Raw genomic sequence first — 22,898 nt, 5'->3', positions numbered from 1 at the left:
CCTCTGGTTTCTCTTTTTTTTTTTGTTCTTAGCTCCCCACCCCAATCCCCCCTCACCCCCCACTCCCCTGCTACCCCGCAAAGAATGCCAAAGCCAGCCCCTCTAGCACTCCATCAAAGACGAGGATGTTCTGGCACGCTCTGTCCATTGTTTGGAGGGGCTAATGTACACAACTAAGTATAAATGGAATTCATGAGTGATGTAGATATTTTCAAGGCCACAAGTTACAAAGGAAACTGATCTTCTGTGCCCATGTCATTGCCCTGATGTTCTGTACTGGGATCTGAAAGGATCACGTCATCGTAACGTTTTAAAAGCTTTGGGTTTTATTTTGCAAAAAGCTTGTACACACTTTATGTGGTTAAAAAGAAAAATGGTTTTGTATCTTGTCTAAAAAATTGTCATAAAAATGCCAGTAGAGTCTAACAGAAAAAGACAAATGTAAATTATAGGATGTGTAACACCACCATTACATTTTGGTCTCATAGGTATGCAGTAAAACACAAGAGGATATTTAAAAAGTATCAAGATGAAGAAAAAGTCAACAACTATAGTTGTCTTACACCCTGCATCCAAATCAGTCAACAAAGTTTGTAACATCTCGGATATTTTTCTTTCCCGTCAGTCCCACCCCTAGTGCCTTTGTCCAGGTTTTCATTTTTCTCCGCTAGTTTATGCAACTGTATCTTAATTTATGCACCCGCCACCAATATTTTCCCTCCAATCCAGCCTCCACTCAGTTTCTACACATATTATAAAACACAAATCTAATCCTGTCACCTTCCTACTTAAATATTCCTCCTTCTCATTTTGTTGCATCTTCTCCCAAGCTTACTCTCACCACTGTGCAACCAGCACACCATCACCTCATCATCACCTTTCTTCAGACCAAATATCAACTCCTAAGCTGACCATGGTAGGTTCTCCAAGATCTGATTCAAGCCTAACTTTCTACCTTTCTGTCCTCATCTCTTGCCTTCTGTTGCATGCACACATACACACACACACACACACACACACACACACACACACATGCCCTCACCACACACCAGCCTTTCTACATAACATTTACAGAATAGATACTATTATCTCTACCTTCCCAACAATACCAGCTCATCAACCTGACTGCCTATCTCATGCTTGATTACACATTGATAAGATTGCTTCCAAATATATTGCTCATTTTGCAACCACAAATACTTCATAGATATAATGTAAAGCAAGTCAAAGGCAGACTGAAGTGCAATTCAAAAATGCAAAATATAGGGACTTCCCTGGTGGTACAGTGGGTGGGAACTGGACTGCCAGTGGGGGAAATGTGGATGCAATCCCTGGTCCAGGAGGATCCCACAAGCCGTGGAGCATGTACAGCCAAGTGCCACAACTACCAGTGCTTTAGAGCCAGCAAGCTGCAACTTCTGAGCCCACAACCCGCAACTATGGAGCCTGTGTGCTGCAACTACTGAAGCCTGTGCACCTAAAGCCTGTGCTCCACAACAGAGAAACCTCCATAAGGAGAAGCCCGTGTGAAGCCAAGAGGGGCCCCAACTCACCGCAGCTAGAGAAAGCCCGTGCACAGCAACCAAGACCTAGCAGAGCCAAAAATAAATAAATAAACTTTCTCTAAAAGGAATTTTTTTTCAATGTTCAGTTCAGTTCAGTCGCTCAGTCATGTCCAACTCTTCGCGACCCCATGAATCGCAGCACGCCAGGCCTCCCTGTCCATCACCAACTCCCGGAGTTCACTCAAACTCACGTCCATCGAGTCTGTGATGCCATCCAGCCATCTCATCCTCGGTCGTCCCCTTCCCCTCCTGCCCCCAATCCCTCGCAGCATCAGAGTCTTTCCAATGAGTCAACTCTTCGCATGAGGTGGCCAAAGTACTGGAGCTTCAGCTTTAGCATCATTCCTTCCAAAGAAATCCCAGGGCTGATCTCCTTCGGAATGGACTGGTTGGATTTCCTTGCAGTCCAAGGGACTCTCAAGAGTCTTCTCCAACACCACAGTTCAAAAGCATCAATTCTTTGGCGCTCAGCCTTCTTCACAGTCCAACTCTCACATCCATACATGACCACAGGAAAAACCATAGCCTTGACTAGACGGACCTTAGTCGGCAAAGTAATGTCTCTGCTTTTGAATATACTATCTAGGTTGGTCATCACTTTTCTTCCAAGGAGTAAGCGTCTTTTAATTTCATGGCTGCAGTCACCATCTGCAGTGATTTTGGAGCCCAAAAAAATAAAGTCTGACACTGTTTCTACTATTTCCCCATCTATTTGCTATGAAGTGATGGGACCAGATGCCATGATCTTCGTTTTCTGAATGTTGAGCTTTAAGCCAACTGTTTCGCTCTCCTCTTTCACTTTCATCAAGAGGCTTTTCAGCTCCTCTTCACTTTCTGCCATAAGGGTGGTGTCATCTGCCTATCTGAGGTTAGCAATCTTGATTCCAGCTTGTGTTTCTTCCAGTCCAGCGTTTCCCATGATGTACTCTGCATAGAAGTTAAATAAGCAGGGTTACAATATACAGCCTTGACATACTCCTTTTCCTATTTGGAACCACTCTGTTGTTCCATGTCCAGTTCTAACTGTTGCTTCCTGACCTGCATACAGATTTCTCAAGAGGCAGGTCAGGTGGTCTGGTATTCCCATCTTTTTCAGAATTTTCCAAGTTTCTTGTGATCCACACAGTCAAAGGCTTTGGCATAGTCAATAAAGCAGAAATAAATGTTTTTTTCTGGAACTCTCTTGCTTTTTCAACGTAAAATATAAAATAAAATTGCAGTGTCATTGCTGAAAGGGGTTGATTACAGATTATTCAGCATTTTTTTTTAAATTTTAGAACTGAGAACGCCTATAGAAACTACTTCAACAATCCTTTTTGCAGATAGAGAATTAGAAGCAAAACTTCAGGTTTCTAAGCATTAGTGATTTTAACAGCCAAATAATAGAAATATAATTCACCAAATTATCATTCTGAAAAAAATCAATCTTTCAGTACTGAGGCAATTCAGATACAATCTACAAGTTTTAAACTTGACTAACTATAATAAATATTTTTATTAATTAATTTAATGAATTATAATGCACTTAATTTTGGAGGAAAGATCTGGTACATTTAAAATCAAATGATTTGTTTCTTATATCAGTTGTTTGCTTAAGGTTAGACTATAATACTTATCACAATTGATAAAATCTCTGTTTTAATTAACATTCAGTTATTGTATAGTGACTTACCTGTCATCTAATCCTATCTCCTCCATAATTTACTGACCTAAAACAAAACTGTTTATTTAGCTTCTATTTCCATTATTCGGCAATTTGCACTTGTTCAACTAAGTGCTTCCAGGTTCATGCATGCATTTGTCTGTCCTTAGCTGGAGTGACTTATTTCTGCTCCATGCTTATTCTCCTTGGAAGAAGGCAGTCTTCCAAGAGACAGAGCAGAAACATGCAAGACATCTTGAGGCCCAGCACTAACATTTCAATGAATTCTACTGACCAAAACAAAAAGTCACATATAAACTCAGAATCAAGGAGCTAGCAAAGAGTTCATACCTCCACCTTTTGTTAAAAGGAGCTGCAGATACATAGTAAAGCGCATAACTGTAAGAAACAGTGAATTGTGGCTACATGCTTTAGAATATAATAGGTACATCTATACAGCATGTGACTAATGACAGTTAAGTCTGTAAATATTTTCCATTTTAGATTAGAAAGTTGGGTCTTTCTTTTAGATGGCCAATGTTGACACTGTTAATCAATAAACCATCTATAATAAGAATAGGAAAGAGCTTTATTCCAACCAAACTAAGGATTATAGTTCAGTAAGCACAGATTCAAGAAGAACTTAAATAATGTTCTGCTAGGCTGAAAGTCTATATAGGCAAAAACAGCAAAATTATATAAATTGGTTGCCCAGAATTAGGATTGGAACTGGCAAGAAGTATGGATGCTTATTAAACAAGGATTCTTTGGGATCTGAAATGGTTGCATAGTTACAAGGGGAGATTTGTGACCATAATGTTGCAGCTGGTGGCCACTAGAAGATAGTGTTTTGAAAACAGCTGGTGGTGTCCTAGAGTTTGACAGAGCATAGAAAATTCAAATTCTCAAAGATGCAGGAATGTGTTTAAAACCACATCCACCATGGCCACTCAGCTCCATTTTGAATGCCTGAAATCAGTTAACCCATTTTGATTTTTAAATGCACTCTCTCATTTAATGGTGAAAGCAGATGTACACTGCATGTTTGACATAACATAGAAGTTCTGGTTAGCATAAAGACAAATCATATAAAAGCCAGAATGACTTCTGCATGACTTAATATATGAAAATTTCTTCCATCACTAATGAGGAACCACTGAAGATTTTAGTTCAGGACAGTGGCAGGTCCAGGGTTGAGCTATAACTTTTGTCTCCATTTAAAGATATTCCCAGTGGCCTTCCCAGGTGGCACAGTGGTAAAGAATCCACCTGCCCAGGCAGGAGATGCAAGAGATGCTGGTTCAATCCCTGGGTTGGAAAGATCCCCTGGAAAAGGGAATGACACCCCATTCCAGTATTCTTGCCTAAAGAACCCCATGGACAGAGAAACTTGGTGGTTTCTCCAAGTTTCCAAGTCTGTGGGGTCACAGAGTTGGACAAAACTGAGGCAGCTAGGCACACAGATCAGCTGAAATGAACTGAGCTGAACTGAATCTCATGGTTATTTTAGCCATACTATGGTTGTGTAGGGCTTCCCAGGTGGCACAGTGGTAAAGAATCTGCCTGCCAATGCAGGAGACATGAGATGCAGGCTTCATCCCTGGGTTGGGAGGATCCCCTGAAGGAGGGCATGGCAGTACACTCCAACATTTTTGCCTGAGAATCCCATGGACAGAGGAACCTGAAGGGCTATAGTCCAAGGGGTCACAAAGAGTTGAACAAGACTGAGTGACTGAACACAACACAACAAAATTTTTCCCATGCCACATAGAATAATCTAACCAGGAGTGTTCTTTCACCTTATCTGGCCCCTGTTTGCTTACCTGGAATGACACTCTGTACAGAACACACTGTAACCTAGTAAGATCCTGCTCGGGCATCTACTGATGACCTCACTTTAGAAAATTTCCTCACTACCCACAGGAACTGCGCAGTTGGCCGTAAATGCTACTGTGCTATTCTAAGCAACAGCATTGCAGCCTTCATTTCCTCTACTGAACTATGAATGCTTCCAGGAAGGAAAATGGGCTTCATCTTATTTCTTATCACAAGGTGAAGTCCCTGGCACAAGTAAGGCATCCCACAAATGCCTGTGGAATCAACAGGAGAGCCCACAGTCCCGGGGGCGGGGGGTGGGGGTGGGGGGTGGGTGTCAACTTATAGATATGGAAGCCTAAGCTTTGGCCAAAGAACTGACTCACCGGAAAAGACCCTGATGCTAGAAGATTGAAGGCTGGAGGAGAAGGGGACGACAGAGGATGACACGGTTGGATGGCATCACCGACTCGATGAACATGAGTTTGAGTAAACCCGGGGAGTTGGTGATGGACAGGGAGACCTGGGGTGCTGCAGTCCATGGGGTCGCGAAGAGTTGGACGCGACTGAACTGACTGAACTGAACTGAAAGCATACACATTTGTAAGAACAAGCTGCTGTGAAATCGCCTTCAGAAGTCAGTCGCCCACAATGCAAAAACCAATACCGAAGAGCCACCCAGGAAACACCTATTCATTCCCCAACAACCCAAAGGCCGGCAAAAATGTCTCGCTTTACGGCAAGTCCCGAGCGTTCGCCATAGATGCCGTAAAAGGGAAGGACGCCCTGTGTGGAGAATCTCCGGCTTCCGGCTTCGCGACGCCGTCCGGGCGGGAAAGGGCCCTCCGTCGGTTGGAGGTGGGGTTTCCGCCCCGCCCCGTCGGGCCGGGCTTCCGCCAACCCGGGAGGCGTGTTCCGGGCTCTCAGGCCGTGCGCTGGGCGCCGGTTACGACCCCGCTCCCCGTCGCCGGTGCCATGGAGGCCCCGGGGGAGACGGAAGTCGAGAATGAGGACGCTGACAGCAACTGCGGGGATTTGTGCTTCATGGACAAAGGCCTGCGGAGGTAAAGGGCGCTCCTGCCGCCGGGAGCGGCCCGCGCAGCCCCGGGCGGGGGTCGTGGGCCTCGGGGAAGAGCGGAGGTGCGGAGCGGCTTCTCCGAGGCCGCGCCCGAAGGCGTCTGGCTTCGGCCGCCGCTCCGCGCCACAGCCGCGCTGCTTAGGGGCCAGGCCCGTGTCCAGCGGGGCCGCCCGCCCTCCGCCCCCGGGACTGCCCGCGTCCCTGCCAGCCTTCGCTGGTCCTTTCTTCACCGCTGCTGTTCGTTTGCTCGCTCTGTCGTTCCTGGTCCTCTCGGGTTCTGTCCTCTCTGCTCCTTCCTTGTGACGGAAAGTGGCAGTGGAGTGTCCCTGGCAGTTGTGAAGTAAGACTTGGCTGCTCTTCATTGGTTTTGCCTCGGTTCTTTTGCCCCCATTCTGAATTCTCCTTTGCAGAGCGCTGTGATACGTGTATTGTTCACGCTTTTTGAAAATGCTAAACCTATTTAGTTTACCGTTTTCTTCTTTCATGCAGCCCAAATGTGTGCACGATACTAGGCTCTTGGTTCTGCGTTGCTGATTGGCCCCTGTGTGCTTTTTTTGTCTCACCCCTCTCCTTTTTTCCAGTTGACACCCTGTCATTAGGCACACTAAAGCCCCAAACAGGCAGTTCTGTGCAATAGTAGGCTTGTCTTTGCCTTTCCACATACACGGTTTCTTTGTTGCCTGCGCTCTGTGCACACCCTACCGATAATCAAAGCAGCTTGTTCTGGATCTCGATCTAAAATTTGCCATTCTGGATCTCGATCTAAAATTTGCCAGAAAATTCCACGAAGGTGTTTTTTCAAAGGAGTATTTACATTTATATTTAATAGTAGCTGCCACGTTGAATGCCATCTCTGTGTGTGACTGTATTATCATCAATCCTCAGAATTGTGCAAGGTAGTAGTATTACAGGGGACCTATCTGAGACTCAGAAGATCTTTATAACTTTCCCAGCTTCATGCAGCTGGTGGACTAAGTTTGAATTCAAAATCATTTCTGTCTAATTTCACAGCCTGCTTTTTCAGATAACTATACTAGATATCTGCACAATATTAGTTTCTGGAAACAATGTTTCAAAAAATAAATGGCTGTCATTAGGAGCATGTGTTACTAGCATAAGGTCTGGCACTAAATAATAGCTCATCCTGGGTCTCCTGCATTGTAAGCAGATTCTTTACTGTCTGAACCACCAGGGAAGCCCCAGTAAGTGACAGAAGCTAGACAATTGGAAAATATTAGAAATAGTCACATTCAGAGAGTGCTAGTATGAAATTTCGGAGAAGGCAATAGCACCCCACTCCAGTACTCTTGCCTGGAAAATCCCATGGACGGGGGAGCCTAGTGGGCTGCTGTTTATGGGATTGCACAGAGTTGAACACGACTGATCGACTGAACTGAACAGCACCACCATCATCTATAAATGTTTTTCACTTAGCCTGATACCCTCTGGAAGCTGAGTTTTAGAAAGTTAAACAGGCTGATCGTAATTAACCAGGGCAAACTATGAAAGCACCAGTGGTAGAGATTGGGTAAGCACCTATTTAGCAGCTTTATATTTTCAGAGACTTCCACACACACACTCTGTCTACTCTTAGGGATTCCCTGGTGGCTCAGCTGGTAAAGAATCCGCCTGCATTGGGGGAGACCTGGGTTTGATCCCTGGGTTGGAAAGATCCCCTGGAGAAGGGAAAGGCTACCCACTTCAGGATTCTGGCCTGGAGAATCCCATGGTCAGAGGAGCCTGGTGGGCTGCAGTCCATGAGGTCGCTAAGAGTCAGACACGACTGAGCGACTTCACTTTAACTTTTCACTTTCATGCATTGGAGAAGGAAATGGCAACCCACTCCAGTGTTCTTGCCTGGAGAAAACCCAGGGAGGGGGGAGCCTGGTGAGCTGCCGTCTATGGGGTCGCACAGAGTCAGACACGACTGAAGCGACTTAGCAGCAGCAGCAGCAGCAGCAGTCTTTTTCTGCCAGGGGTTCTTATGAGCTTCAGTGAGAGTAAAGCATAAATTGAATGATCTTACAGCATATTCAAACTTTATGTGTTTCAATTTTAAATTTGAGATTCTTAATACTAATTTGGAAACAAACCTGAATTCTTGTTTTCCTTTTTTACTCCTTGACTGCTAACTCATTTTCCTGCTTTGAGATTTCCTACAACTTTACTGTAGCTGCTACAAAACATGGAAGAGATGCCCCTGATTTCATGTGTCCCAGTTCCAGCATATCTGAATTATGTGCACTGTAGCTTGTATTCCTGGAACTCCTATCTTCAGAAGAGACTCTCATTTAAAATAGCAGCAATTCAGAGAATGAAAAGATGAGTTCCATCTAGAGGAGATGCAGTCCAAGTTTCAGCAAGGGAAGACAGGGACTTTTTCACTACAAATGGCAAAAGTTAGTGGTTTATTTTGAAATCAGCTACATTCTGGGTTAAACAGAGATTGCAGACAGTGATGAGAGTAAGATTGTAAACTCAGGTGTCAGGTCCATATTTATCCTGGCTCAGTTAGGTGATTTGCAGAAGAGCTTGGACAAGGTACCTACTTTCTGTAAATCGCATCCTTAAATACCTACTGCTTGGAGTTGTGAGAATTAAATGAGCCAGGGAAACAGGTTTAGAGAGACTAATTCATTTACTCAAATAGCAAAAAAAAAGTGCAGATTTGAACTTTTATAAATATTGCTTTTGCTTTATACTGATGACTGCATATAAAACCAAGAAATGCCCAGCATCTCTTTCCTTTCTTGACTGAGTTACTTATTTATATAAATGGTACCAAATGCTGGCTGGTTGTAAGAAACATTGCACCTAATGAGACATTTCAAAGCTACCTTAAGTAGAAAGAATTTTATTATAGAATGAATTGAGTACCTGCATACCATCTATGTGCTCTTTGGTTAATTTTAGTTTTTCAGTCATGATTTTTAAGAACACTTTTTACTTGTTTTTAATAATATGTATTTTCCTTTGTAGCATTTCAGAGTTATCTTTAGATTCAGCTCTTCATGCCATCAATCTTCATTGCAATAACATCTCGAAGATCACATCCATTGATCACATTTGGAATTTACAACATTTAGATCTGTCATCTAATCAAATAAGTCAAATTGAAGGACTAAACACACTGACAAAACTATGCACTTTAAATTTGTCCTGCAATTTGATCACAAGAATAGAAGGTTTGTAAGTGCTTTTCATGTATTACTTTGTGTAAGGGAGATGATAAATATTCATAAATTTTTCAATGCTGACTCTAAAAGTCATTATATGAAAAGTTTTTTTCTAAAAAAGTTACCAATTTTTTAAAAAAATTATTTTGCAAAATATCAATAAAATTGATCTCATTGTTATCAACTGTAGATGTACTTCAAAGCAACCTGAAATAGTATTGTAATAGTATATAACCCTAATTAGTTGATTATTTGAATCTTGTAATGACTTTATTTTATTTTAGGTCTTGAAGCACTAAGTAATCTGACTAGATTGAATTTATCTTACAACCACATAAATGATCTTAGTGGTAAGTAGATAAGCTTCTGTTTTCTATAAAGCTGAGTATTGGCCACACGTAATGAGTGATATAGCTCTGTATGTTGTAGAACTGAATAATCCAATTTTTGACTTAAAATCTCATCTAGAGTGTTTCTCGGTCATATTTTTTTGTTGGGGCTGAACCTAAGCTAAATAAAAACCCAGGAATGAAAACTAGAGTAACAAGTTACAGGAAAAATTAGGTTAGGAAGGACAAACTTTGGGAGGGATGTACTTTTAATCTTAGAGAATTGATGAGTTATGTTATCAATATATAGAGAGGAATAGTTCCAATAGAACTTTTCACAGTGATAAGAATACTCTGTGTGTGTACTGTCTGGTATGGCAACTAATAGACAGATGTGCCTTTGAGCTCTTAAAATGTGACTAGTACACTGAGGAACTGAATTTGTAATTTTAGTTAATTTTAATTAAATTTTTATTTCAATTTAAAAAGCCACGTGTGGCTAGCTCTACCACGCTGGATGTAGCACAGGTGTGTAGCATTCCAGAGGCTATAGCAAATTGACTATCACAGAAGGTTTTTTCTTTTTGACATTTCCATGTCTGAGAGCACTAAAAACTGTTAATCTTTTAATGACTTACAGTGATACACTAACAGAGTGAGCAAAGTTTTATGATTATTCTTAATGTCAGAACCATGGAAATTCTGTAATTATCTTCATTCTGCTGCTTATCTGTTAGTCAGTCACGTCCAGCTCTTTGCAAACCCAGTCCCTGCCAGCCTCCTCTGTCCGTGAACTCTTTAGGCAAAAACACTAGAGTGAGTTGCCATTCCCTCCTCCGGGGGATCTTCCTGACCCAGGGATCAAACCTCTGTCTCTTGCATCTCATGTATTGGCAGGTGGATTCTGGGACACTATCTGGGAAGCCCCTAATTATCTTCATAATCCTTATCAATATGGTATTTGAATCAGTCTTATTTCATTTGTTAGCTTTTCTCCCCTGCTAGGAAAATGCTATCCTATGCCAGGAATCTGGGTTCGATCCCTGGGTTGGGAAGATCCCCTGGAGAAGGGAAAGGCTACCACTCCAGTATTCTGGCCTGGAAAATTTCATGGACTACAGTCCATGGGGTCGCAAAGAGTCGGGCACGACTGAGCGACTTTCACATTTCACATGCCAGGAATTTAGTACACAAAAGATAAAATACAGTAACCTAGTCCCTACCCTTAACCAAAGTAGCAACAGTATTTTAATTTGTAAAAACATTTTTTCCCCCAAAATGTGAAAGTATTAGAATTGAGTATTAACCATAGCTCTGTCTCTGCAGTATAATGTTGGGCAAAGTATATTGTTCTTTGGATGTAGCTTCCTTAACTGAAAAATGTGAATCTTGGATATGATAGTTTTACTCAACAGATATTTATTGAAGATCATTCTATCAAGCACTATTCAATAGTGATGAAAAAATATTATAACAAATAGATAAGTTTCTTGTCACAGGGCTTACATTGTAGTGGGGAAGTAAAACAAATGAGATCATATCAGCTCCCTAAAAAAAATAAAGGATTTGAGCAGACTCTTCTCCAGAGGATCAAAAAAAAAAAAGTTTTACATCCTGAGTAATTAAGGAAATGCAAATTAAAATCACAGTGAGATCCATTTCATACCTCTAGACTAGATATAGTTTAAAAAACTTACAATATAAAATGTTGATGAGATAGATTAAAGCTTTCATACATTACTAGTAGAATTCAAAATGGTAAAACTAAACTTTGGAAAATAGTTCGAAGGTAAGCATATAATCATGCTTTTCTACTCCTAGGTGTTTACCTAGCAGAAATGAAAACATGTCTAATCAAAGACTTGTATGTGAATGGTAAAACGATTATATTTCTTTTTAAAATTATCATGTTTATATGGTTATTCATAATCTCCAAAATTAGAAAACACCCATATGTCTATCACCTGGTAAATAGATAAACAAATTGTGTTACATCCACAGGATGGGTTATTACTTGGCAGTAAAAGGGAATGAACTATGGGGTCTTCTTTGGCAGTCCAGTGGTTAAGACTCCATGTTTCCAGTGCAGGGGATATAGGTTGGAGCCCTGATCAGGGATCTAAAATCCCATATGTACAGCCAAAAAAAAAAGAGAGCGAGAGTGAACTATTGATATATGCAGCAACATAGATAAATCTAAAAATATTGCAGTAAGTTATGCTAAGTGAGGACTTCCCTGGTAGCTCAGTTGGTAAAGAATCTACCTGCAATGCAGGAGACCCCAGTTCAATTGCTGGGTCAGGAAGATCCACTGGAGAAGGGGTAGGCTACCCACTCCAGTATTCTTGGGCTTCCCTGGTGACTCAGCTGGTAAAGAATCCACCTGCAATGAGGGAGACTTGGGTTGGCTTAAAACTCAACATTCAAAAAACGAAGATCATGGCACCTGGTCCCATTACTTCACGGCAAATAGATGGGGAAACAATGGAAACAGTGACGGACTTTATTTTCTTGGGCTCCAAAATCACTGCAGCCATAAAATTAAAAGATGCTCCTTGGAAGAAAAGCTATGACCAACCTAGACAGCATATTAGAAAGCAGAGACATTACTTTGCCAGCAAAGGTCCATCCCATCAAAGCTATGGTTTTCCTAGTAGTCACGTGTGGATGTGAGAGTTAGACCATAAGGAAAGCTGAGCACCGAAGAATTGATGCTTCTGATCTGTGGTGGTGGAGAAGACAGTCAATCCTAAATCAGTCCTGAATAATCATTGGAAGGATAGATGCTGAAGCTGAAATTCCAATACTTTGGCCACTTGATGTAAAAAACAGACTCATTGGAAAAGACCCTGATGGTTGAAAACAGGAAGAGCAGGGGATGACAGAGGATGAGATGATTGGATGGCATCACCAACTCAATGAGTTTGAGTAAGCTCCAGGAGTTGGTGGACAGGAAAGCTGTAGTCCATGGGGTTACAAAGAGTCGGACACAACTGAGGGACTGAACGGAACTCATTCTAAGTGAAGGGAGCAAATCACAGAAAATTATATTGTATGATCCCATTTGTGTGATATTCTGACATAGGCAGAGATACAAAGGGAGAAATGAGATAATTAGTTACCAGGGATTGAAGATGAGAGAAGACTGATTTACATAGGGACACAATGATTTGAGTGATGAAAATGTTCTTCATCTCCATTGTAAGGGTAACATAACCATATATGTTTGTTAAAGCACATCAAATTCTATGTATGGAAATAATTTTGTTGTTCAGTCGCTCAGTCGTATCCAACTGTTTGTGATCCCATGGACTGCAGCACAGTAGGTTTCCCCGTCCTTCACCATCTCCCAGAGCTTGCTCAAACTCATGTCCATCGAGTCAGTGATGCCATCCAACCATCTCATCCTCTGTCGTCACCTTCTCCCACCTTCAATCTTTCCCAGCATCAGGGTCTTTTCTAATGAGTCAGCTCTTCACATCAGGTGACCACAGTATTGGACCTTCAGCTTCAACATCATTTCTTCCAATGAATATTCAGGATTGATTTCCTTTAGGATTGACTGATCTGTTTGCAGTCCAAAGGAAAATATAAAACTATAAGTTCTAATAGATAATTCTTGGAATGACATTTTATATGTTTAAAAACACTTCATTGGGTAATAACAGTTTATATTATTAAGCACATGCAGAAACACGAAGGTGTGATCAAGCTTGCCAGGATAAGGAACAGGAAAAAGCCTCCTGCAACTAGAGTGTAGCAAATGATGGATTAATGTGCTAAGAAAAGAGGTGGGAAAGTAGGCAAAGTCAGATCACATAGAGCTTCATAAGCAGGGTGAGAAATTGGCATATTATTCTAAGAACAGTGGGAAGCCATTGAAAGGCTTTAAACCAGTAAGTACTTAATCTAATCCATCTGCTTAAAGAATCACTCTGGCTGCTGAGTGGGTGAAGAATGAAGTTTGGTAGGACAGGAGTGAAAGGCCAGTAGCCAGTTAGAAAGCTCTTTCTGTGGTCTGGGTGTGAGGTGACGGGGCCTTGGACTAGTATGAAAATAGTATAGAGGTGTAAATACATAGAGTTTACACGTGGAGTTCATAGAATTTGCCGATAGGTTGAGATGAGGAAGTGAAGGGAGTGGATGATGGTGCTATTTCCTGACATGGGAAAGATTGGAGCAGGGATAAGAATTGTAGATTCTCAAATTTGAGAACCTTGTGAGGTATATGTGTGTGTGTGTGTGTGTGTGTGTGCAGGGGTAAGAATTAAGGATCCTGTCTTAAATTTGAGGACATCGTTGGGGGATGTGTGTGTGTGATCTGCAGTTTGGGGGTAGGGCATCACAGTGGGTGTTGTAGATTCGGGACTTCAGTGGTGTTTGTTGCCATGAATCTGGGAGATTCTGAGTCTGTGGCTAGAGAAGGAGGACCTGGAATGAGTCCCCAGGGGCACTTTAAAATTGAGACATAAAAGGGAGGTGAAGTTGCAGCTTAAGAGAAATAATGGGTAACAGGGAACTGGAACTCAGAAATGTGATGGTAAATTGAGAAGAAATGTTGAGTACGCATAAGAATACATGACAGGCAATCTGATCTTGTAGTGAGTGGTCAAAGAAGACTTCTGAGGGTGTGACAGATGAACAGAAGTTAGTGATAAAGCCTATGAAGAAAATAAGAGAGGCAGCTCTGTAAAAAAAGATAAGTAGAAGTTAGCAAGAAACAAAGATCATTGAGGAGAAAAGAGTATTCCAGTCAGGTTGAAGAAATGGAAGAAAGAAAAGAAAGGTGAGTCCTCTTACATTATTATCAATAGTGTTAGTATAGTACTATAACGGTCTTCCAGAATCCCCTGCAATGCAGGAGAGCCGGGTTCAATCCCAGGGTCGGGAAGATCCCCTGGAGGAGGGCATGGCAACCTCTCCAGGATTCTTGCCTGGAGAATCCGATGGACAGAGGAGCCTGGCGGGCTACAGCCCATGAGGTCACAAAGAGTTGGATACGACTGAGCAATTAAGCACAGTACTATATTGTGTACTTATCCTTTTATTATTATGTTAGGGCAGTTTTTATGTTAATTTTTTATATTTTTTCTTCCTATTTGTGTTAATGTTTTCAAATAACTAGAAGTTTGTGTATTTATGAATGGAGAGTACTAAGCCAGGCAAAATTCGAAAACTAAGACCTTCAGTGGAGCAGAGTAGACAGGTCCTTTTGAAAGAATGGCCCTTCCGAAAGAAGGGAAGCTAGGGCCTGCCGCTGCGGGTGATTCTCCTCTCGTTGAGGGGCGCTCCTGGAGGTGTTTTGACTGCCTCACACTTCTGGGTTAAACCTTGCTCAGCACACTCGGTTTTGAGTAAAACTCTGACCCCTGTGCACCGCAGCTGGGGCTGAAGTCAGGCCAGCCAAGGGCTGTGCTGGCACCAGAAGCCTCTACTGCAGATCTAGTTTCTGACGTCACCTTGCTCTAGATGAGCTTAGGCGAGAAACGTTACCCAGGGAACTAAATCAAAGGGATGCTGTTGGTGTTTATTTTATACTCAACCCAGTAAAATTGGAGTATTAGCTTATGTCTGATGATTTAAAAAGGTGTGTTGGTTGAGAACTTGGAAGCCATTGCCTTATTCTTATTCTCATAAAAGTGCATGGGCCTGGGGAGGCCCATTTTTTTGTTGGCGGAGAACCAAAGCCTAAGTACCCAGGGCTCTGGCCTCGAGAGATGCCAAACCCTCGTTTCTTCAAAACAGCTCACTTTGCTGATACCCTATTTGTTGGCTAGCCGTTGGCAGCAGTGTTTTACTAATCCAGCTCCTTTGCCTCTTTAAAACAAATGTGAAAGTTATTTTTAATTAGCTGTTAGAAAAATGGCTGCTGTGACATCACAAGAGCATTGTTTGTATTGCAGGTTTGATGCCTCTTCATGGAATTAAACACAAACTTAGATATATTGACCTGCATAGTAATTGTATCGATAGTATCCATCACCTACTTCAGTGTACAGTAGGATTACACTTCTTGACTAATCTTATTCTGGAAAAAAATGGAGAGGATAATCCTGTCTGTCATTTACCAGGTATGAATGATTCACATAATACTTTTTATAACAATATTAAAAGCTTCTTTATTTTTTGAAACAACTGTTTATGACCTCCTTGAATTTGTCTTAAATTTTGCAGCTTAATATTTTTGGAAAAATATAATTACAAATAAATTATTTTATTAAGACTGAATTACTGTTGAAGAGGGATACAAGCTGAACAGATAAGAAATTGTATTTAGACAGCTTTATATTTAATAAATGATGCTTCAAAATTAAATTGTTAATAATATATTTGTATAATACTAAGCAACCATAAAAAAAAGAATATAGAATCTTTGTAGCTATTGAAAGGAGTTATCTCCAAGATATACCACTGTTAATAGAAAGAAAAGCAAGCAAGTTGCAAAGCAGTGTGTTTAATAGGCTACTATTTGTGTTCAAAGGGTAACTGTGTGTTTGCAGACTATACATATAAAATAGCTAGAAGGATTCACAAAAAAACTGATAATAATTATTAGCTTCAGAATTTGGTGGGTGGGGATCAGGAAATGTGAAAAGGGCAGCTGAAAATCAATAAATGTTAGAAAAACTTTTTACTGTCTTCTGAATTTTACACCATGTGACTGTCTTAAATTATTCATAAGTAAATGATTTTTTTAAGAAGAAAGCTTAAACTTAATATGCTGTATAGAAGATGCTACTGAAATGCCGTTTGATCTAATTCAAAATTATTGAGATCCGTGAAGATAAAGCAGACCAGACTGCCATTTCTAGAACTCATTTATCTCAAATGCTTAACCTAACAACAAGATTCAAATGTAGAATATGAACATAAATTCTTAAGATCTTTTTGGATAGAAGTTGGCTGAAGCAGCTCTAGTCTCATTAATATGCAGTTATAAGAAGGCTTTTCCCAGAATGGAAACCTGTTTTGATAGTTTTACTTTGCAGAAGAATATGTTAGGTTTGAGATCACCTGTTTTCCTACATGATAATATAATCTCCCTGAAAATCAGAACAGATTTCTGTTTGGGAGGGAAACCCTTACAGTTTATTTTCCTTTACTAACCCACAAGCTGGATTTATTTTTTCTAATAATCTCATCTCAAGAGCCTCTAGTTCCAAAAATTTGAACCCTTGCTTTTCACTTTCTTTCCTAGATGAGGTATTTCTCTGAACACAGTTGCCCACTCCCCAGAGTTTTTTATTACTGAAATTACTTTTCTTTCCTTAAAGTTTCTGATGTTAATTTGCTAGACTTCTTTCTTTTGGAGTTTTTTCCAACCACTTTACTTGCAGTTGAGCAAAATTAACTAAAGCATTTTTGTTAGCCTAAAAACCAAATTAATGTTCATTTTCCAGATTTCTCCTATTTTATTGTACTTAAGGACGATGATCATATTCTTAAATACTCGATAGATTGCCTATTTTAATCCTGGTTGTATGTAATGTAAGAGGAGAAAGTGGAAATGTTTAAGCTGGTTAATACTTATAGCCTCACTAGCAAAATTTTGGTCTCTGATTGTTATTCTTATCATCCTGATTTACATCTGTACTAGTTTTATTACAGATAAGCAAGAGGTATGTTTGGCCTCCTGTCTAGAGTACATTGCTACTGGTTTCGTGCATTTATACCTTTAAGGCAGTTTTATGAACAATGCAGAAATGATACTAACTCTCTCATTTCATCAGGAGGACTGTTTGGGAGGGATTTCGGCATAGTGTTTTGTTTGTTCTGTATTTAATGATTGCACACTGGAGAGGATGAGTAGTTTTTTGTTAGTTTATTAGTTCCATTCCAGGACTAATTTTATCATTCAGGTGATATATGTGGTAGCTGATAGGTTTACTTTAGTCTAAACGTAGTTAACCTTTGTTTTATGCTTGAGTTTTCATTTCAATGATTTGTTTCCAAGGATACAGAGCAGTTATGCTCCAGACTTTGCCGCAGCTCAGAATCCTAGATTGTAAGAACATATTTGGTGAGCCAATAAATATGGCAGAAATAAATTCATCACACCTACAGTGCTTCGAAGGTCTTTTGGATAATTTAGTTTCTTCTGAGTCTCCCCTAAATATAAGTGAAGATGAGGTATAGTACTGTTTCGTTTTTTCTAATGTAAAGGATGTTTTCAGATTTTAATAAATGTCAATGTAAAGGGTTCTGGTTTGCCTCTGTGTCCCAGATCACTGACAGGATGCCAGTGGCGCCCCCCGTCGGCGACACAGCGCCCTTGGATCAGTTTGCAAGCACACCAACAGACACGGGTTTGACGTCGCTCATGTCTGTGTGTCCCTCTTCCGAGCCAGAGAAAGTGAATCATGAAAATGATCTTCAGAATGAGATGAAACTACAGAAATTAGATGATCAAATTTTACAGCTTCTCAGTGAAGTAAGTATTTTTCCTGCTTTTCTAAGCAGTGTGTTTGTTGAAGAAAGAGATTAAGAAAATGGGCAAAAAATTGCCTACAAGCTGACCAACCAGAAACAATCTATATTTCTGGCATTGGTGTGTATGTTTATCTTTTTCCTTTACAGTTGGATTGTCTTATAGTACTAGCAGTAACACATTTTTCCCACTCATTTTCCTCGAGGGTCTTCTTCACATCTTAAGTAATTCATTGGGTGTTCTGTACTTCGCATTGGTTCCATCCATCTACCTTTTACTTCAAATAAACAGAACTCTTTGGATTCAGTGCTTACTAACACAGAGGATATCTGAGCAACTTTGGCCTCTACTTTCTCTTCAGTTGTTTTTATAGTCAAAACCACTTCTAAAACTTATAGCTAAGTGGCAAGTTAAAATTCCTGCTTCGATTCCTGAGAGTGGGTAATAGCAAATGCTTATGGAATGATTATGGTTCACTGGTTTGTAGTAATTCTGAACTATTATCTTTTAACACTAGCAGTGCTTAATAAACATGAGATCTAACTTAGGTGAGTATGTGCATAAGACTAAGGATCCCGTATGCCAGAAATCCATGGAGGTTTCAGCTTGGGCCACAGGTAGATCAGAGGAGAGCTGGGACGGGAGAGCTGGTGGATGCATTCCTTGGCATCGCTGATAACACCCCACCAAGCTGGTAGGACCTTCGTCTCCTCAGAGCTCATCTTCCATCTTTTCCAGTGGCCGACTCTTCTGCCCGTGTCAGAGCTTAGATTTAAGCTTAACATTCTCTTTCAGAGTGCACTTTTCAGCTTCTCTTAGGCCATTCTCACAACAGTTCAATCAAGTAGATAAGGATTAATATATTGTTGTTGTTAAGTAGAATAGAAACTCAGTTTATTTGAGTCCTTTATTTTAGTGAGGCAGAGTTGAACTTCAAACTCAAATGTCGTAAAATCCACTCTGGTATCCTTTCCGCAGTCATGTGTCTCACTCAGTGATAATTCTTCTTACTTTATGACTGAGAACAGGAGTCTAGCTTGTGGGGGTGGGGTGGGGCGGCAGGTGAGAGGATGAATTATTGCTACAAATGTGAAAAATGTTTGAGAGAAGGACCTCTTTTGTGCAGTGCTGTGCTGTGCTTAGTTGCTTAATAATGTCCATCTGTGTGACCCCATGGACGGTAGCCTGCCCCGTTCCTCTATCCATGGGGATTCTCCAGGCAGTAATACTGGAGTGGGTTGCCATGCCCTCCAAGGGATCTTCCCAACACAGGGATCGAGCCCAGGTCTCCCACATTGCAGGTGGATTCTTGACTATCTGAGCCACCAGGGAAGCCCCAAAATACTAGAGTGGGTAGCCTATCCCTTCTCCAGGGGAGCTTCCCAATCCAGGAATCGAACCCAGATCTCCTGCATTGCATGTTGATTCTTTACCAGCTAAGCTGCCAGGGAAAAGTGAAAGTGAAGTCGCTCAGCTGTACCCGACTCTTCATGACCCCATGGGCTGTAGCCTGCCAGGCTCCTCTGTCCATGGGATTCTCCAGGCAAGAATCCTGGAGTGGGTTGCCATTTCCTTCTCCAAGGGATCTTCCCAACCCAGGGATTGAACCCAGATCTCCCACATTGCAGACTTTAACTTCTGAGCTGCCAGGGAAGCCCTTCTTTTTTACTATCTTAGTGTAAAGGGTAAACATACATTTTGAATTTCAATTGATACATACACTTAAATTATAAGTAAAGTCATAAAGTTACTGAAAATGTGCTATAATATAGTGATAGTTATTCTTCCTAATTATTGTACTTTAATTATTACACTAATTGTGAGAATTCTTTCTGTGAAAGACTGCTTTGTCTTAGATTTTCATTTTTTAACACCATTTTATTATGAATGTTTTAAAACTTTGAGCAATATAAGAGACTTTCTTAGTGAATACCAGTATATCCACCAATTAGATTCCACTGCCAACATACTACTGTGTTTATTTCATCATATGCCTATTCATTTTTCAAACTGTTATTCTGTCACACATTTCAAAGTGAACTACACGTCAGTAGTCTTCCCTCTGTAAATATTTAAGCCTGTGTATCTTTATGGAGTTCAGTGTTTTTTTTAAAGTGTTTACATTTACTTTTTTTTACTTTTGATGTAAAATAGAGATGTTGTATTCTCTGAATTGGCTCTACAATTCTCTAAATTGCCTGTTAACGCAAAGAATATAATCAGTCTGATTTTAGTGTTGACCATTTGGTGATTCCATATGTAGAGGTGTCTTGTGTTGCTGGAAAAGGTGTTTGCTCTGACCAGTGCATTCTCTTGACAGAACTCCTGTTAGCCCTTGCCCTGCTCCATTTTGTACTCCAGGGACAAACTTGTGTGTTACTCCAGGTATCTCTTGATTCATTCCAATCCCCTGTGATGAAAAGGACAGCTTTTGTTAGTGTTAGTTCTAGAAGGTCTTGTAGGTCTTCATAGAACAGATCAACTTCAGCTTCTTCAGCATTAGTGGTTGGGGCATAGACCTGGATTATTGTAATGTTGAATGTTTTGCCCTGGAAGTGAACCAAGATCATTCTGTTGTTTTTGAGATCACACCCAAGTACAGCATTTTGGACTCTTGTTGACTATATTTCTTCTAAGTAATTCTTGCCCATTCCCTTCCATTTTAGTCCTTAATTCCTAAGATGTTGAGATTCACTCTTGCCATCTCTTGCTTGACTATGTCCAACTTAGCTTGGACCTAACATGGACCTCAACATGGACCTAACATTCCAGGTTCCTATGAAATGCCATTCTTTATAGCATCAGACTTCACTTTGACCCCCAGATACATCCATGACTGAGCATCATTTCCCCTTGGCCCAGCCGCCTCATTCCTTCTGGAGCTGTTAGTAATTGCCCTCTACTCTTCCCAGTAGCATATTGGACACCTTCCACCTTGGGAGGGGCTCGTCATCTAGTGTCATATCTTTTTGGCTTTTCACAGTGCTTCATGGGATTCTCGTGTCAAGAAAACTGGAGTGGTTTGCCCTTCCCTCCTCCAGTGGACCACGCTTGTCAGAACTCTTCAGTGTGACACATCCAACTTGGGTGGCCCTGCGCGGCCCAGGGCTTCCTTGAGTTACACCAGGCCCTTTGCCACAGCAGGGCTGTGATCCAGGAAGGGAACTGAACAGCAGCGGTAACCATGTGTGTTACCCAGACTTACAGGGAGGTAAACATCACCGTCGTCTTAGAATGTTCCCTCACGCTGCTGTTCACAGGCAGTCCTCTCCTGCATTCCACCTCCCATCCCCACCGCACAATCACTTTTCTTGTGTTTTTTACCATAGGTTATTTAATACTTCTTCCAGAACCTAATGTAAACGTAATTATACAGTATGTAACACTTTTGTGTAAGGCCTCTTTCACTCATCATCACCTTGAAATCAGTCTGTTACTATGTGTATCAGTAGTTTGTTTTTATTGGTATGTAGTATTCTGTTGTATGAGTATTCTAAAGTTTAGTTTTCCATTATCTCTATTGATACGCCACTGAATTCCTTCCAGGTTTGTGAATAAAACTGAATAGTACAGTGCAAGTCTTTCTGTGAACTTTTGTCTCCATTTCTCTTCAGTGAATAGCCTAGAACCAGACTTTCTAGATGACAGGGTAGGTGTTTATTCAGTTAAATAAGACACTGCCTGGCTTTCCCAAGGTGAGTGTTCCATTGCACGCCCGCCAGCAGTGTATGACTGTCCAGTTGCTGCACAGACTCAGCAGGGTTTACTGTCAGCATGGATCTTATTTATCCATTCTAGTGAGCGTATACTGGCATTAGTTGTAATTTTAATTTGCATTTCACTGATGAATGGTGATGTTAAGCACTTTTTCATGTGCTGATTGAATTTTTTGTGAAGTGTTCAAAAATCTTGCCCATATCTTGATTGAGTTGTTAGTCTGTTACTGGGTTATAAGAATCTATTTTGTATCTTGAATACTAATGTTCTGTCAGATACCTGTGAATTGCGTGTTCATTTCCTTAATGGTCTATTGGTAAGCAGCAATTTTAATTGTACTGATTTTGGGGGGTCTATTTCTTGGCATTCTCTCAACATTTGCTTTTTATATTTTAAAAGCTCTATATTTTTTCTAAGCACATACACATTTATGGCTACTTTTTCTTCCTAATGAACTGACCCCTTTTATCATTCTTAAATGTACATTTATGTCTTTCCTCAATTTTGGAATTTTCAGACATCATTGCTTCAAATATTTTCCTGTCCCATTCTCTTTCCTCTTTTTTCAAATTTCATTTAGGCCTTTTGATGTATCCCACAGTCCCCTGTGGCTCTATACATTTTATTAAATTTTTCCTCTGTGTTCTTCATATTGAATAATTTCACTGAGCTATCTTCAAGTTTACATATTCTTTCTTTTATCATCTCATTCTCTGTAGTGTGGTCAGTCAGTTTTTACTTCAGACATTGTATTTTTTCAGTTGTAAAATTTCCATTTTTAAAATAATTTTTACTTTTCTGCTGAATTTTCTTTTCTTTCATGATAAGCATTTTTTATATCATTGAGCATAGTTATGATCAGAATTGTAAAGTTCTTCTCTGCTTATTTTAACATTTAGGTCTCTGAGGTTAGGTCTCTGTTGATTGCCATTTCTCTTGAGAATAGGTCATATTTTCCTGGTTCTTCCTATTGTGAGTAATTTTGGATTTTGTCCTGGACAGAGTGAGTGTCATTTTGTGGAGACTTTAGATGCTGCTATAGGCCTCTAAAGAGTGTTAATAATCCTATTATAGCAGGCATTTAATTTGCTTTGATTTAACTGCTGCTCTTTTGAATCCTTTACTGAACTTCCTACTCCATACTCTAA

General features: G+C 40.5%; 1 protein-coding gene and 1 long non-coding RNA gene across 2 annotated transcripts in view; one reads left to right on the top strand and one right to left on the bottom strand.

Annotated features, from left to right (window-relative positions):
- Positions 1-303: 303 nt before the first annotated feature.
- On the bottom strand, positions 304-5,818 carry LOC138446008 (uncharacterized). The gene is made up of 2 exons (XR_011259091.1): positions 5,409-5,818; positions 304-2,492 (listed from the first exon to the last, which is right to left on the bottom strand). It is a non-coding gene; the product is annotated as an uncharacterized lncRNA (long non-coding RNA).
- Positions 5,162-22,898, top strand: part of LRRCC1 (leucine rich repeat and coiled-coil centrosomal protein 1) — a 46,010-nt gene continuing 28,273 nt past the window's right edge. The window contains exons 1-6 of the mRNA XM_069600694.1: positions 5,162-6,086; positions 9,080-9,285; positions 9,561-9,626; positions 15,509-15,676; positions 17,560-17,735; positions 17,830-18,036. Of these exons, the coding sequence (XP_069456795.1) occupies positions 5,674-6,086; positions 9,080-9,285; positions 9,561-9,626; positions 15,509-15,676; positions 17,560-17,735; positions 17,830-18,036 (1,236 nt within the window). The 5' untranslated portion in view covers positions 5,162-5,673. The remainder of the gene's footprint in view (positions 6,087-9,079; positions 9,286-9,560; positions 9,627-15,508; positions 15,677-17,559; positions 17,736-17,829; positions 18,037-22,898) is intronic.

Source organism: Ovis canadensis, chromosome 9 (assembly GCF_042477335.2).
Source record: "Ovis canadensis isolate MfBH-ARS-UI-01 breed Bighorn chromosome 9, ARS-UI_OviCan_v2, whole genome shotgun sequence".
NCBI classification, from domain to species: Eukaryota; Metazoa; Chordata; class Mammalia; order Artiodactyla; family Bovidae; genus Ovis; species Ovis canadensis.
This window is presented reverse-complemented; position numbering and strand designations above follow the sequence as displayed.